General features: G+C 36.4%; 1 protein-coding gene across 1 annotated transcript in view; it reads left to right on the top strand.

The window, feature by feature from the left end:
- The window catches only part of pinx1 (PIN2 (TERF1) interacting telomerase inhibitor 1), a 34,204-nt gene extending 26,050 nt beyond the window's left edge, over positions 1 to 8,154 (top strand). Inside the window, exon 7 of the mRNA XM_051875009.1 lies at positions 7,366 to 8,154. Within this exon, the coding sequence (XP_051730969.1) occupies positions 7,366 to 8,001 (636 nt within the window). The 3' untranslated portion in view covers positions 8,002 to 8,154. The remainder of the gene's footprint in view (positions 1 to 7,365) is intronic.
- Positions 8,155 to 17,116: the final 8,962 nt, after the last annotated feature.

Here is a 17,116-nt window from a genome sequence, read left to right as displayed (position 1 = left end):
AGTAGTATTACTAGTATAAGTATTATTATACCAATTTAACATACCATGCAAATTAAAAGAATGTATTTTAGTGTATATCTGGTATTATAATAATAATAATAATAATAATGATAATGATAATAAACAACAACAACAACAATATTGATATTATTATTATTATTATTATTATTATTATTAATACAATTATATTTATTATTATACCGATTTAACATACACCATGCACTCTAAAAGAATGTCTTTTGTGTATTTGTAGTTTTATTAAAAAAATAAAAATGATAATGATATCAATATTAATACAACTATTAATATTAATACTATTCCTATTATTAATAATAATAATAATATAATAATAATAATAATAATAATAATAATAATAATATTAAAACAGATATACACCAAAGACATTCTTTTAAGTTGCATGGTGTATGTTAAATTGGTGGTAATAATATTATTATGATTATTATTATTATTATTATTATTATTAATATATATTAATAATAATTAATATCAATATCAATACAACTATATTTTTATTATTATTATTATTATTATTATATAAAATTAACATACACCATGCAACCTAAAATAATGTCTTTGGTGTATATGTTTTAATAATAATAATAATAATATCAGTGTCAGTATTCATACAATTATCATTGTTGCATTAATAAATATTATTATTATTATTATTATTTTATTATTATTATTATTATAAGCAGCAATATGCTTGTTTGTATCCATTAATCTGTACTTCAGCTTTTGATCCACTGCTATCAAGCCATTTTATGCAACATTTGTATATATTGTTGTTTTTTTTTATTGCTTCTCTTCTAGCAAGTTGTTTAAAGTTTTGTACGACACGATTTACATAGTGTTGGCTTGTTAAAGAAGAGCATTACGCCAAACATACATTTTAAAGAATCGTGAATCAAAGGATGGCTTGTAATTGGACTATTTGCTTTGTTCTACTTCGTTACATTACGTTCACATAATGTATTATATCATGATGCATGTTAAAATGCTCATTAAACCATGCAAAGCACTGTACTGCGTGGGTGCCACCTGTTTTGCTGTCCGCCCACGTGAATGGTATGAAGGATGGCGCAGCGGGTCTTTTCTCCTCATCAGGGAGGGACAGCTGGGTAATCTGGGTCCCGATCCATAAGCCCAGGCCACCACCAAATTTATAATAGTGGCAGGACAATGAGAACACGCTCGCACAATCAGCTCTCTTCCCGATATCGTCCCAATATTATCCATCGGCCGCAGAGCGTAATGGGCCGTGATCCGTTTTGTTTAGAATATAGTTTAACTCCGAACCCTCAAAGGAGTAAATTATCCTCAAATGCTTCCATCCTCAAAAATTGTGGGGATAAGAAGAGGAAAAACAGTGTTGATGTCTTTTTGAAAAGAAAAATGAAGATTGATTGATCATTCAACTACCGTGCTTATATCTAATGCTGTTTTCTACAGTTGATGCTCCACCAAGAGCTAAAACACTTATTCATTTAGTCAGGCACAATTATGTACTTTTTATAAAGTTTTTTTTTTTTTTTTTTTTTTCCCGTTTAAAGATTATTTAAATAATCAAAATGTGGATTATAATGGTAGAAATGATGTTTTTAAGACTGATTTGCAAGATGCAATCAAATCAAGAGAGACCAAAGCACACATTATTTTCATTTTAATTTAATTTTTCTTTTTTCTTTATTAATTTATTTTTATAATGATAGCATGTTACTAACAAATTGTGAACGTGCATGTCGTGTACTGCATGTCTACTGTATTACTACTAGACTCTTCACTACACTCTTCACTTTATAAATTAAATATAGATTAATCCTTATTAAAGCTACAAAAGTTATTCAGTCAAGAGCAGTGAGTGATTCTCTCTTTTGTTCTTTGATTAACATTAATGACAGCAGCAGGTTTATAAGATCTGACACACATCCGATGTCCTCACAACTCTTTAGACATTTAAGACTTTATTTAACTCATTTCTGACTCTGTTTATGAGGATACTCGACAAAGCGGCCATTTTGGCATAATTTTGTGTTTTTGTCCATTCAGGCGCGAAAAAGAAATCAATGCGGCCGGCGCACTGTCTGAAACGCAAGATTCACAGACAGACGCGTGATTCACAGACAGCGCGCCAGTACAGATTTAAGTTCTTTTTTTTGCATCTTATCGCACTTGAATAGTTTAACAGCACTCGAATGAATGATAGCGTGATCATATAATGTAACATTAGCTAAAGGATGAAGGGAAATAATGGATGCTGCGTTAATTGCATTAAACATTTTAATGCGTTAAACTGAAATAACGTTGACGCGTTAATTTTGACACCACTGATTATTACATTTATTGTTTGATGGTTTAACATCCTCAGTTGGGATTATTGTAAAAGCATTACAAAATATCTGTACTAGAAATAATCATAACTTTATATATAGCACAGTATTATTGTACCATATTGCAGTCTTTAATCCCTGGACACTAGAAGTTCTCATTGCTGACGCAGCATTTGCAGTGCTAAACCAGCGTAGTCAGAGCGCCGTGTCTCTGTGCTGGGAGGAATATTACTTTTGTGTTATAAATTAGGGACTCTCTGACATAGCACAGAGTGGGACAAATTAGTTGCAGTTTTCAGCAGCAAATTCAAGAGTGTTGTCACGATTTTGGTTTTTTTGGTTTGTGAAACACATTCAGAGGCATTTCGACAACTTTTTTTTTTTTTTTCTCCACCACCCCTGGCTGCTTTGGACTGTCTGCTGCAATGTGTTGGCGTCAGCGGCGATGTCTTGTTCTTCGGTTTCCTCATCGCGGCCTTTTGAATGTCCCGACGCCCCCTTCCAAGTCCAGCCCCGCTGCCGCGCCGCCCCCACCCCTCCAGAGGAGAGCGGAGCAGGAAAGAGCCCGTGGCTCCTGCTGCAGGGGCCTTATCTGAACACTGCACACAGTTCGGGGAACACATCCTCTTCCTGGGGCCTCCCATCTGCCAGGAGGAGAGAAAGAACGAAGGGAATGTGGAGGCAGAAGAAGCCAGAGAGTGTCTGAGAACATTCACGGGCCATTTTTGTTGTGTTTACACCCTCATTAGGACGTCCAAGCAGAGTCATGAAACCTGGACTTGCGTTATCTCCGTGTCAGCCTTCCTGCTTGCTTGTTTGTTTGTGTGCGTGTGCACGTATGTGCCTGCATGTGTGTGGTATAACCCAATCCGTGCTCAGCACTGTTGAGGGAATGCTACCAGCAGCACTTCTCTCGGCACATTAGAGAGATAAGCCTAATGGAGGTCCCCAGGCGGTGAGACGTCGCACCACACACACACACACACACACACACACACACACACACACACACACTATCACCACCTCTCCGATGAAGAGGATTTCCCCACTCGCTCCATCTCTCTTCTCCTTCTCCTCCCTCGTTCTTTCTCTCCGGAGAGTAATTTCACAGTTCGCTCCAAAATGCCCCCCAGTCGTTTCTCTAAGTCCCTGCTACATGCTGTCAGCCGCATCTCCTCTGAAGACCTCGTTTGGTCCCCTTAAACCAGAAATATAGATTTGATTTTTTTTGAAAAGTGAGACTTCTGTTTTAATGAGCCTACATCTGCAGTTCTCCAGTGTCCCTCTGGGCGACTTCCAACTTTTGAGGGACCTGCGGTGGCAACTTGTAGTAACGATGACCATCACGAACATGGTTTGCAACCCTGGTCCTGGTCCAACGCCGCACATTTTGCATGTCTGACTATTAAAAAACATCTGAATGAACTCCTCATCAGAGACTCCAAGACCTGGATTGAACATGTGTACAATCATATTTAATCCGAATTTTTTTCTGAGAGTGCAACATAGCACCGAAATTTATTGAAAATTGGCATGCAGTGTCTTTGTCTGAGGTGCCATGATTGCTGTGAGGACATTGACGCATCTCAAAAAACATTTTTGAGCAGCTGTCAGACAAGGTTAACGGAGGCCGATCGGAACTAAACTCTCTGGGCCTGTTTGACTCACGGCCCTAGAGGCCTGTGAGAAATTCTAACGTTCTTGTGAACGTAATGAGATATTTTCACCAAACTTGGCACACATATGTAAGAGCTCATTTGGTGGTCATGTGAAAAAGGATGCGGCGACTGGCTACATGGTGGCGCTATAACATGGAATAAAACATGAAAATGGTTATAACTACATTACCGTTAGTCCGATTGACTTGAAAATTGACCTGCAGTGTCTTTGTCCGAGATGCTATGATTGTCTATGAGGACATTGACATATCTCGAAAAACATGTCCACAGTCTGCCAATGAATTTTGAGCAGCTATCAGATGAGGTGTAATGAGGCTGATCGGAGCGAAACTTGCTGGGCCTGTTTGACTCACGGCCCTAGAGGCCTGTGAGAATTTCAAAAGAAACCAGCCACCAGGGGGCGCCTTTGCGTTTTTCACGTTCGTAAAGGATTGTGTATCGCATGATTTTTTTTTTTGCACACGCCCACGACCTTCATACCACATGGTAGAACTCTTTATTCTGAGCAACTTTGCCTTTAGGACCGCTGCTGTCCATCAAATCGTTTGTTAAATATTGAAGATTATTTCAAAAACCAACTTTGGCGAACTAGTTCTAGGTTTTTGGCTCAACCTCAAACTGTTAAAAAGCTTTATAAACTATGAAGAGTTTGGTTCCAAAATGCTATAAAACTTTGATTAATTTGAGTAAAAAGGTGTTTTCTTTACCAAGAAAGTGGCAAGATGAAAACCACTATTTTATGTTTCAAACTTTCACATAGCATCTTTTGCTTATAAAAACATTAAAAATTCAAATCTACATTTTGATTTTAAAAGGTTTATTATAAAAACGGATTATTTTTTCCCCAAAATGCAATAAATCCATGATACGTTTTTTTTTCAAAATGCAATTAATCCATCAATATAAAAGTTATTTTTCATATTGAAAATACACAACAAAGTTGATTCACATATATGACAGCCTCTGAACTTTGCCAATACTAATCTTATATACAGGCATTTTACTAAAAATACGTTCAGTCGTCGCTTCTAAAATGAATTAAATGAGTCATCTTGTTAATGTTATAAATTTAATCATGTCTCCGTTTGTCATTACCGATTAAAGAGTATCTGGCGCCACCGCACGGTTAAAATAAACACATTTGCAGAGTACATTAGTATATTCAGAGCGCCGCCATTACTGTTTACAGTGTGTGGAATGGTGCGCTGTGATTGGTTGAGCAGATATATCACATTCTGCAGAGAAAGGAGACTGGCGTTTGTCGCAATATGGAAAGAAAGGGAGAAAACATGACTGAGTAACACGACGGATATCGCATTTTGTGCAAAATTAATAAATGATTTTTCAATACCGACCAGATACAATACTGATTTTGGCGGAAACTCATTTTTTTTGAATATGCCGTTTATCGCGTTTTGGAACCAAACTCTTCATATATTTCCTATGGTAAATTACCTGTATTGGCTGTAAATGGTCTTTTCCATCTATGATCCAGATGGTTACAGGCTTGCTAATTAAAACACTATACTTTTTTACACATGTGCTTAAAGCCCTTGAACCCTGATAATTGCTGCTTGCAGCTATATTAAAATTATATTACTACAATATGATAATAATAATAATTATAAATATTATTGTAATGTGTATTATTGTAGAATGTTTTTAACCTCTTCAGAATTGTTGGTAGTCCATATGCGTTTTGTTGTTTCTTGGCTGTACAAAACCTTTGCAAACAGTATTTTTTTTTTTCGTCTGGTCCCTCCATACATCTTTTGAAAAATGCCGTTTTCACCGCCGTCTCTGGCGTAATGTAGAGCACCGGCGTGGTTTAGCGCAGGCTTCAGAGCGGGGATTCTTCACTGCAAATCATTATGCATTGAGGAGGCCATTAGCAAAATGAAGACGAATGGGAGAGAGAGTTACTGTGATAAAGTATTGGAGGACGACAGTTTAATCTAAAGCGTTCCTCTGTGGTCTTTCAACATAGTCACTATGTCTTGCAATAGTTTGCCTGTTATGATTAAGCTGTATGTTATGCTAGAAAGTTCGTTCTCTCTCTATTATTATGCTTATAATCATGGTTTTAGTTTGGCCAGTGAAAGCACTGACTCTCTCTCACTCATCAGGCAAGTTTTTCAGGTATCAGTTGTTTAATCCAGCCATTTACACAGTGACTTGGAGAAACACCTCCTTTTAAACTGTTTCCTCTTTTTTGACGTAGTGGTGAATATTATACAATATATGAAGAAATAAACAGAATCAGATTCTTAACAGATTGAGAGGAAGAAATGTCTCTTTAAACATTTGTAATTTTTTGAGTGTTTTGTAAAAGTCTCTAAGCAGATACTTCAGACGCAGTTCTGTGATGTCATTAGATACTTGGGACAAGTCTCGGCATGACGGGAAGTTGATTGACAACAGTTTAAGCATTTAGTGAGATGCGTACAGGGGTGAAGAGTTGTGTGGGTGTGGACATCATGCAACTTTAAATGAGTTGAGGGGTTGTCCTGTTCCTTCCTGACTGACAGGTCACTCTCTCACTGCTTCACGCAATCATTTCATCAGTTTGTTCCTCTTGCACATTGTTTTGCACTTTGTCTGATCTTTGGAATAGTACTGTTATTATGTAATAATAATAATAATAATAGTGTACTAACAATATACATTTTTATTGTATTATGCAGTTTTTAATTATAAAAAATCATATACTCTATTATAATTAATTATAATACAGTGTACGATACTTGATATGGTATATGTGGTATATATTTCTATAAACAGTTAAAACAAATACTGTATAATACAATATTATGATTATAAAATTTATATTACATTTTAAAATAAAAACAATTACAAATTATCATCGTCATCATTATGATTATACAGTATATTTTATTGTAATGAAAAATGACTTCAAAATATGAATGCCTAATTTATATATATATATATATATATATATATATATATATATATATATATATATTATACACACACTGTATTCTCACTTAATAATGGTAACACTTTACAATGTTTCATTAGTTAACAATAATTATTGTAGTTAACATGATGAACTGCACTTCTACAGCATTTATTAATCTTAATTTCAACATTTACTAATGCATTATTAGAATCAAATGTTGTATTTGTTAACATAATAATAGTAATATTAATATAGTAAAAAGTAATAGTGTGTGTGTATGTGTGTGTGTGTGTGTGTGTGTGTATATATATATATATATATATATATATTTATTATATATTTTATCATCAAATAATTGAAAAATAAATGAATAAAAATGAATGTCATAACATATTTGTCGGTTTCTTTCGTTCAGGAGAGCAGTGGAGCTGACTCTCAGGAGGAGAGAGCAGAGGACAGTGAAACAGTAACTAATCCAGAACCAGAGACGCAACAAAATACAGTGACCAGCACGATGACCATGCAGGAGTACTTCGCCCAGCGGATGGCCAAGATCAGGAAGGCTCAGGGAGCACGTGACCCAGCCGTGAGCACCGACACACCGTCTCCATCTGCCTCCACGGAGGACTCCCCGAACACCAGTGATATGGAACAGTCCAAAAAGAAGAAGAAAAAGGACAGAGAGAGTGATAGAAATGGCACAGAGGAAGACGAACTGACCTCAGTAACAGGAGAGAGTGTTGAAGAGCCTACCTCACAAAAAAAGAAGAAGAAGAAGAACAAGAGGAAACGAGAGGAGAGGGAGGAGGATGAAGTGTGCAGCGCCCCTACAGTAACGGAGGAAGAGGCTCCCGCCACAGAGAAGAGGAAGAAGGAGAAAAAAACATCTCTAGAGGTTCATACAGATCAACATCAAACAGTAGAAACTGAGAATATAGACCCTAAAGTTTCAGATAAGAAGAAAAAGAAGAAAAAGAGAGAACAGGATGAAGAGGAGGGAGCGACTGAGGAACTGATGCCCAAAAAGAACAAGAAAAAACTGAAAAAATGAATTTGTACAATGGAAGGCTTTTTGATATCATCATGATTTTAATATTGAGATCAGCTAAATGAATGACAGTGAATCCCATGAATTTAAATTCACAATTGGTTTGTATCTCCATATTTAAACTAAATCACAAAACATTAAAAACATGGAAGTCAACTGTAAGTGCAGTTGTGTTTATTTATCTGTAAGAGGTTCTACAAAACCAATATAGGCCACAGTATTTATACAATATATCTGATATATGGAGAGAAAATGGTGTTCAAAAAAGACGGAATTGTAGTTACGTTTTTAACACTTTTTCTTTTGTCAGTATGAAATAACATATGCATATTATTTTTGAGAAACTATTATTTTGGTCAAACTTAGTTTAGAGTCCAATTCTCACTATTAACTACGACTTTTCCCTCAATAAACTCCTAATTACTGCTTATTAATAGTCAGTAAGGTAGTTAAGTTTAGGTATTGGGTAGGATTATGGGATGTAGAATATGGTCATGCATAAACAGAAAATATCCAGTAATATGCATGATAATAAGCAACTAATTCATAGTGAGAATTGGACCCTAAACTAAAGTGTTTCAAATGCCACCTATAGAAGTTAATTCATATCTTTTGTTCTATTTAAAGGTCAATGGTGGAAGAACACTTAATTTCGCAGGGAAAAAATGCGCCCAAAATGTTGAAAATGGAACCAAATATAAATGTATAATCAATAGATTCAATTTTTTTGACATATTTCTTTGAAAACAACTTTGTTTTTTTTTGTGTGTTGCTGTATGGCAAATGTGTTTTAAATCTAACTGTTAAAGGCACAATATGTAGGATTTTTAGATTAAAATATACAAAAACCACTAGAACAGTGTTATATATTTTGTTGACTTGCATATTTACATTATCCCAAATGTTTCCAAGAATGTTTAAATCCAGAGGAAAAAAAGGAATTGTTAACCAGGACTTGGACGTGTCCGACTGTCTGTGCGTCGCCTATCAGTGACGTCATACCCTTGATTTTAGAAACCTAGCTTACTGCAGTGTCAAAGTGTCTCACAGCATTCGTTCGGCAGCAACACACTCAAATGTGTCTAATATGATGAACAGCACTGCTTTACCCCTCATACGCTTGGACTGGAAGAAGCGGAAGCGGCGACTGCAGCATAATAAAAGTTCTGCTGCTCGCGAGCTGTGTGTCGCGCTCGTCTCTCATTAGCAATCGCTCCAGCAGCGCTCGCCCTGCTCTGATTCATTCTACAGTAACGTTAATAATCTCATCCATAAACACGAGGCCCGTCCCGATTCTTTTCCACTGACTGTGAGGTGAAGACAACATCTCCCAAGATTCTGTGCTCAATCTCGGCGTCATTAAGCTACGCCTTTGTTTCGAATAGGCGACCTCTAGCGGCGAAATTTCTACATACTGTGCTTTTAAGCCCAAAGTATACACTTTTTACACGTACGCGAGCGTCAGTGTACAGTGCATGACACGAATTTCGTCATCAGAAGAGTACGCACGTACTGTACGCGCATTGACGGATTTTTGTAAATGCGTGTACTTGTACGCGCAGGTCGCACATGCGCATTAATTTTTTTTTTGCAGTAATTAGTTTATCCACAAGGTGGCAACTGTGCCCTGGGGGTGTTGATTCACAAGATAGTCAAAGAAAAACTGCATAAACAGAACAGAACACATGCAAGCTACAGCGACGATGGAGGCCTACATAGACGAGAGATTGTGTGAAGAGGTTAGAAAGTACCTTCATTTGAACAACTCTAGCTTGAAGGAATACAAAGATGTTTACATGGGTTGTAACTCGTGGCGAGTAAACTGCACATGCATCGAACACCTGTGGATGTGTACGAGTCAAACAAAGTATACGTTCCAAGGCTGTGCGTTCGACTGTACACTAGCGTACATGTAAAAAAAAGGAAGTATACTCTGGGCTTTAATCTTTTTGAGAGCATTTAACTTGGAGAAATGTGACTGAACAGTTGTTAAACCAATTGGGAGAAAAAATACTGGCATAATTAGTCAATAGCACTGATGTAATTAGGACTTGTCATAAGTTGTGTTGGACTAATTCCAATCCAAATTCTGACTCACATTCTGAGTTTTGCCCAACTACTAGTTAAAACTGATCATAATTATAGAGATCACACAAATGACATGACTATGATTATACTTCTTTAACTGGGCGCACACATGCTTTCAAAACCACATACACTGAAATGACTGAAAATAATCAAAAAAAAAGGTCTCAGTTCTTTAAATTTGGTCACATCCTTGTAAAGTGTCCAGTCATCATCCTGTGCAGTATACTACGGTAATGTGTTTAAAATAGCTCAATTATAGTGTATTGTGAAATTTGGGGCAGGCGGTGACAGTCACCTCGAGCTCCATTACACTGAAAAATAATTTTTTGTACATGCACAACTTATGCAATGTTGACAAACCGGCTCTATGGATATCGCTTGTACAAATTGAGTAAAGCTGTCTGGCCATTCCCTCCCTTTCCCTCTTCAAAACATTTGCATCAAATGACAGCTGAAGAGCGGTTTATGGTTTAAGTGACGAAATCGGTCATTCACGTTCAAGCTCAAACTGTTCAAATCAGTTTTTTCAGGATCAAAAAATGTCTTTTTGTTCATTATTGTCTTGATTTGAATCTTCTCTGGAAGAAGTTGAGCAGCCCAACATGTCAGCAGTGTTCACTGTCGGTATGATTTATACAAATAAGACGGTTTTGGGACATGGATCATGGGACTTAATTTTAATCTCCCCTATTATGCACGTATCCTTAATGATGACACTAAACAAACACTTCTTCCTTTTTTTTAAGTGCATGATTAATTGTACGACCGCGCTTTTCTTTGTCACGCTAATGTGTAGCTTTGAGCTCTTTTCATAATGATAATGTTGTGTATTGGACTGAGCTTATCCATGTATGTTGAGTATATATGACTGAAGTCTTGAGATGGTGCAGAGTAACTGGCAACAAATACATGGCTTTGTTTAAAATCCTAATGACCTTGTCACACGGTCAATATTGATCCTCTGAAAATCTGCCATACCAAAGGATGTCCTGTTTTACCAGATTAATCAGATCCAATGGGACTGACGTTCTCGCGCACTGTTTGCTCACCTGCAAAGTAACATTTTCAAGAATATGCCATTTTGAGAGAATAGCAGAAAGCCCTACAAGATGATCTTGTTTGGAGTCTGAGTGGGCGTCTGGAGCAAAAAGAGGGAAAAGGAAACGGACAGCTTATGTTACTCCGAACAATAATTGTAGAATCTGCCACACAGCGATGGCTTAGTCTGTTTATGCGTCTTGACTGCCGCTATAAATGGCTTCTCCTTCTGAGGTAGATCTGAAAGCATCGTCAAACCCGTTTGTGATGATGAAATAATGGAGCTACATCCTACCTATTCCCACGGTCCATGTCCAGAATCTTTTGAGGTGCTTGTCAAATGCAGAGGGATCAGAAGATGGACATTGTTTTTATCGTTTCTTTAAAAACAAATTGAAAGGGCAGATTATTTTGTCAAATCCTTACATAGGTGGAGTGTCACATTTTGCTTATGTTGTCTTCTAGGGAAGAATAAATGAGAGTTTAAGTATATTAATACATATAAAAAACAAAGTGGTCCAGAGACAACTTCAGAAAGTGTTTTATTGTAATAAAATTGTATGTGATCCTGATTTAATTTTATAGGATCATGTTGAAATTCTTTGTTTTCAATGACATGAAATGCATAAAGCATTACTTTATGCAAGGGTAAACTGAAACAAACTGCAGGAATCGATAAAAAGATAAAATGAAATAATAAAAAACTATCAAAATAAAATGATTGAACACTAAAAATATTAATATTTTATTTGTTTACCTGCATGTCAATGTAAGTATTATTCAACATCAGAGAACTGTGAACATGCAGTTCTTAAATTATTGAAAAATTAACTTAAAATCATAGGGGTCGCCAAGTAACTATTTTAGGACAGAGGTTTGTCTGACAGACGGGAATTCCTGCATTACAATGAACAATAATAAACGTGAAAACAATGACATTACACATTCAAATTTTTGCAGGTTTGAAATATTTTTGCCCAGATCAATAATTATTGAAGGTCACTGATATGGCGAAGACATCGTGTTTCACAGCTATATATCAGTGTTTAGTAACTTGCATAATTATTCATCTCATACATGCATGGTGTACTTGAGAGGTGTGTTCGTCCCCAAATTTAGAACCATCACAAATTTATTTACATGACATTTACATGGCCATTCTACTGTATATTGTCAAAACTAAACGGTATGACACACAATGTGATTTTTTAGACAGGAAAATTTAAGAGTAAAAAGAAGAATTAGGAAAAATCAATAAATTATAATTTACTGCCATTGTGTGAAAAATATGTAATCCATAAAAAAGTAAAAAACGCAATATAATCTAGTTACAAGAAATACATTTTTGTAATCTGATTACATAATCCAGATTACATGTGAAAGCTGACTGACACACTTTACCCCATGACTACCATTTTGGGGGGAAAAAAGCTTAATTTAATAATTTATGGCCAAATAATTAACATAGATATTTACAGGATATTTAAGGATCACGTGACTGTAATGACTGCTGAAAAAAATCTGTTTTGCCATCACAGGAATAAATTGCATTTTAAAATATATTAGAAAATTATTTTAAATTGGAACTATATTTTAGAATATGGCTGTTTTACTGTATTTTTGATCAAATAAACACAGCCTGGGTGAGACGTCAAAAAATGAAATCTTACCGACCCAAAATCTTTACATGGCCCTTTGAAAATGTATGGTCATATGACAAAAATTATGGGCAGTTTTTTAGATTAAGGGGGCAATACAGCTTATCCCCTGAAACATCTTATCCCACTCTCCTGTTTGCTTCAGTGCAGGTCAACATCATGCTAGCATTCACCTTATTAAGGCCGCCCCGCCCCTTTTCAGCGCTGCGCTCGTTGTCTTTTGACTTCCGGTTTGTATTTCCACAGCGATCTTATGTATTTATGTATGAACTGCTCCTTCTAAAATCTTCCCGGTCGACTGACATTTGTTAAGACATCTGCTTTAAACATCACAATGCTCACGATAACTTTCATTAACTCTACAACAAGAAAAATCCACTTCACCAGCTAATTATTCTTTGACAGCAATGCTATAGATGTACAGAGCTACTGCGAAAACGGAAGTTCAAAGACAATATTATAAAGATGGCGGCGCGCTTGTTTCTGGTGCATAAGGTCTATACTTAAAACGAAATCGAAGACCAAAACTGGTAAACACCTGTACCATTGGTCCGTGGCCATTACGTAAGGTAGGTGTGCGCTGAGGCTCCGCCTTCTTTCACGTGGAAAATCTTATCCAGTTCATTTTTTTTTCAAGGCCGACGTTCACAGTGAAAAAATGTACACTGAAGAGCTGCTTTAGAGTAGAAAACCAAATTGTACTTCTGATGAAATAAGACACTGACACTGTTTTTCATGTTTAATACGGTAAAGCTGTTTGATTTTAAGCAATCTATTGTATAAAGTGCTATAATAAACGTGACATGACTGGAGTGCCGAATTACAGAGCTCGTGCAAACAAACATATCTACATTGCTATGATCAGATGCTTTTCTTATGCTTTATTAAAATGTTTGGTTTCTCAATTTTGTTGTTTGTTTATTTTGTTATTGAGAGTAAAGCGCGCTGCATATATTTACATATTGATCTAACCGTCGCGCTCAGCAGTGTGGGCAGAGTCACATGTTCGCTAAAATATTTTGAACGTAGTTTTACCTCTAAACGAAGAACGAAAAAGAACTTTAGCCTCCTGCATTGCAGTGTATATTGACCTTATGCAGCAGAGAAAGAAGCCTGCAGCCATCTTTAGAAATTTGTGTTTGAGCTTCTGTTTTCTCTGTATATTTCCTGTGGCATCGCTGTTGAAGAATTAGCGAGTGGATTTACTTTTGCAGAGTTAACAAAAGTTATCATGAGCATTGTAATGTTTACAGCGGATGCCATAACAAATGTCAGTATTTTAAAATGAGCGATTCATTCATAAATCCGTAAGTTCTTACCTTCATGCTGTGAAATACAAACCGGAAGACAGACGAGCACAGCGCTGAAAAGGGGCGGAGCTACATAATGTCTATAATGGTCCGAGTCTAAACCTGCACTAATGATAAACAGATACACTCAACACAGAGCAGCATTACCCCAATGTTAATCAAACCAAACAGGAAACCATGCCTCAAAATGTAGAACCAGAAAGATGTTAATCTAGTGATCGGCACAAATGAGTAAACATAGTTTTCACCTTACACCCAAACATTATGCAGGTAGGGCCGAGGAGAGCAGGAAGTGTAGTGTCATATTCTGTCGTAATGTTTTTGCAATCTAGGGCATCAAGCTCCTCTTCCTGTTCCTGAGGAACGAGTCCCACATTTTAATGGTGTTCATCCTCTGCTTGTTCGCTGCACTGGAACCTGTCATGAGCTCTCAGACATCTTACAGGAGCAAAGTCAAAGGTCAGTCACAAAATCATACTTCTAACATTCAATGAAGTTAGTTATGGGATCAGTTTCTCTGTGCAGATTCTCATTGGTTTATTCTGAACTCTTTCCTGCAGCTTTCATGAACTGCCACTACAGCTGTCGACAGGATCTCCAGCGTCTGATCGTCACAACGGGTTCAGCAGCCCTCCAATCAGAAGTATGAGGATCTGAACTGTCTGAGATGTGAAACGACCGGTTTTGATGAGTAAGATGTTGTAGAGCCTGTACGGGGAAATACATCATGTAAAATAGCCTACATCACGAATTATGAAGCAACTTTTTCATGGATGTATGTAGATGGCCCCATCAAAACAGGTTTTGACATCTCCCAACTAAACATAGCAGTCTATTTAAAAAACACATTTCAACACCATTGCTATCTTTAAAATTCTATTCACAACCGACGACATGATTTTATGAACAGTCCTTTGTAGTAAAGGGGAAACCAGGGTTGGTTACCACACTTTTTATTTGCTTAATATAGTGGAACAAATGTTAAGATAAGCTTTGAATTGTGCCTAGTTGGTGAAAACATTCATGTCATTTAAAAAACAAAAAAATCTGTGCCAACCAACCCCAACATGAATTAATGATTCATTATTCTTATTTTATATTCATATGCCAAATAACCCCACTCACACTCTCTTCAGCCTGGCATCATCATTTATTACAGGCTTCCAAATTTTAAATAAAAATTTGTAAAATGGATAATCCCAGTCTTGGCTTTAGATTGGTCCGTGGACCCAGATTGTTATTTTTTAGCGGTTCTTTAAAGGTTCTTTATGTGTAGTAACATTTCTATTTAGAACTGTATTGTCTTGAAGAACCATTTATATGCTGAAACGGTTATTTGTGTTAAAGTTGAGGGTTCCTTTTTCCCCGCCTTTTTGTTTTTCAAATCTGTAACTGACACAGCCACCTCATAACTGATTTTCTGGAGCTCAACAGGCATCTAGTTACACAGACTGTCAACACACTCTCAACAGGTAATTTTTTTTTTTTTTTCTTATTGGTATTTAACTCTTTTTTTTTTTTTTTTTTTTTCAAAACCCTTTAAGTCCACCTCTTTAGACAGCAAGACAGTAAAACGTCCGTTTCTGTCAGTTTTATAGGAACACTGTTGTGTTCACTTGCTACTCGCGAAATCCTGTCATCGCCACTGTAACGATGGATTAAACAACTTGCAGATCGGCCATTGAAAGCGGCTCATACGCACACCGTCATTCATCTTGAAATCAAATGATTCGATTCGCGTCTTCCGATGGTTCTTCTGTGGACTTAGAGGCTTTTGCTGACAGAGGGAAGTGGGTTTAGTGGTTTCTGCCCACGAACGAAACAGTATTTCTGAATGGACTGACGCTGGGATTTAGCGGATTTGAAGCTAAAGTATTTGATGAACGTGTGCGGAGAGCATTCACTCAGGATCATTATCTCATTTTTGACGGAGGTGACGTTTAGCAGCTTTTGCATCTGAACTCTTCAGATTATCCCTGACCTAACCAACTCCTAGACATAAATGTTTCAAATTGAACCAAAAGGGTTTTATACACTAAAAAATATGGTTCTTTACGTGTAGTAACAGTTCTATTTAGAACCGTGTTGCCTTGAAGAACCATTTATATGCTGAAATGGTTCTTTGTGTTAGAGTTTAGAGTTTCTTTTTCCCGCCTTTTTGTTTTTCAAATCTGTAACTGTCAAATCCACCTCATAACTGATTTTCTGGAGCTCAGCAGCCATCCAATTAGGGTACACAGACTGTCAACATACTCTCAATAGGTAAATGATTTATTTCTAAAAATGTCTAGAATTTTTATCTTTCAAGTTGTTTCCTACCGGTCATGTCTTTTCCTCTTTTTCGTTTAAACAGAACATGTAAGCGTAAGCAGCTCTATTCAGTTAAGGATACTCATCTAAGTAACAGAGATATTGAATTTATGATCCATATTGTTAGATTTTATTCATAGTTATTACATACCCAGTCACGAAAAAAAAAAATATATATTAAAGCTATGACTTTATCACTTTTTCCTTTTAACATTTTAAAGGGCTCACATACTGTCCATTTTTGGCCTTCATAAACAATTGTTTTTACATAAACAAATATGTAAATATACTAAAATATTAATAAAAAATAAACTATTAATAAAAAGGTTATTTATAACCCCATTAAGGTCCTATATATCCAACCAAACAGGTCCCCCCATCTTGTAAAATAAACCACAAAAAGCTTTTAATAAAAATATTCTATTCTCTTATTTGTCTGTTGAATAATTGGAAGTGTCTACTACATTGACTGAAAACGGTCAACAACCGTATCCATCATTACCATAAAAAATAACGTGTCATGAAAACAAACCCAACCAACCAGCTAATGACGTGATTTAGTAGTAAAGCTGTTGAAATATTTTTGTCACCTCGTTTTTTTTCTTCTGTCGTTGGTCTCAGGTTGCAGTCAAGGAGGAGCTGAGATCCTCCCGTGGGCCTGTGCTGGAAGCTGCTCCTCACATATAAAGCACTTCCCAATGCCGGAGGAAACAG

Source organism: Ctenopharyngodon idella, chromosome 20 (genome assembly GCF_019924925.1).
Source record: "Ctenopharyngodon idella isolate HZGC_01 chromosome 20, HZGC01, whole genome shotgun sequence".
NCBI classification, from domain to species: Eukaryota; Metazoa; Chordata; class Actinopteri; order Cypriniformes; family Xenocyprididae; genus Ctenopharyngodon; species Ctenopharyngodon idella.
This window is presented reverse-complemented; position numbering and strand designations above follow the sequence as displayed.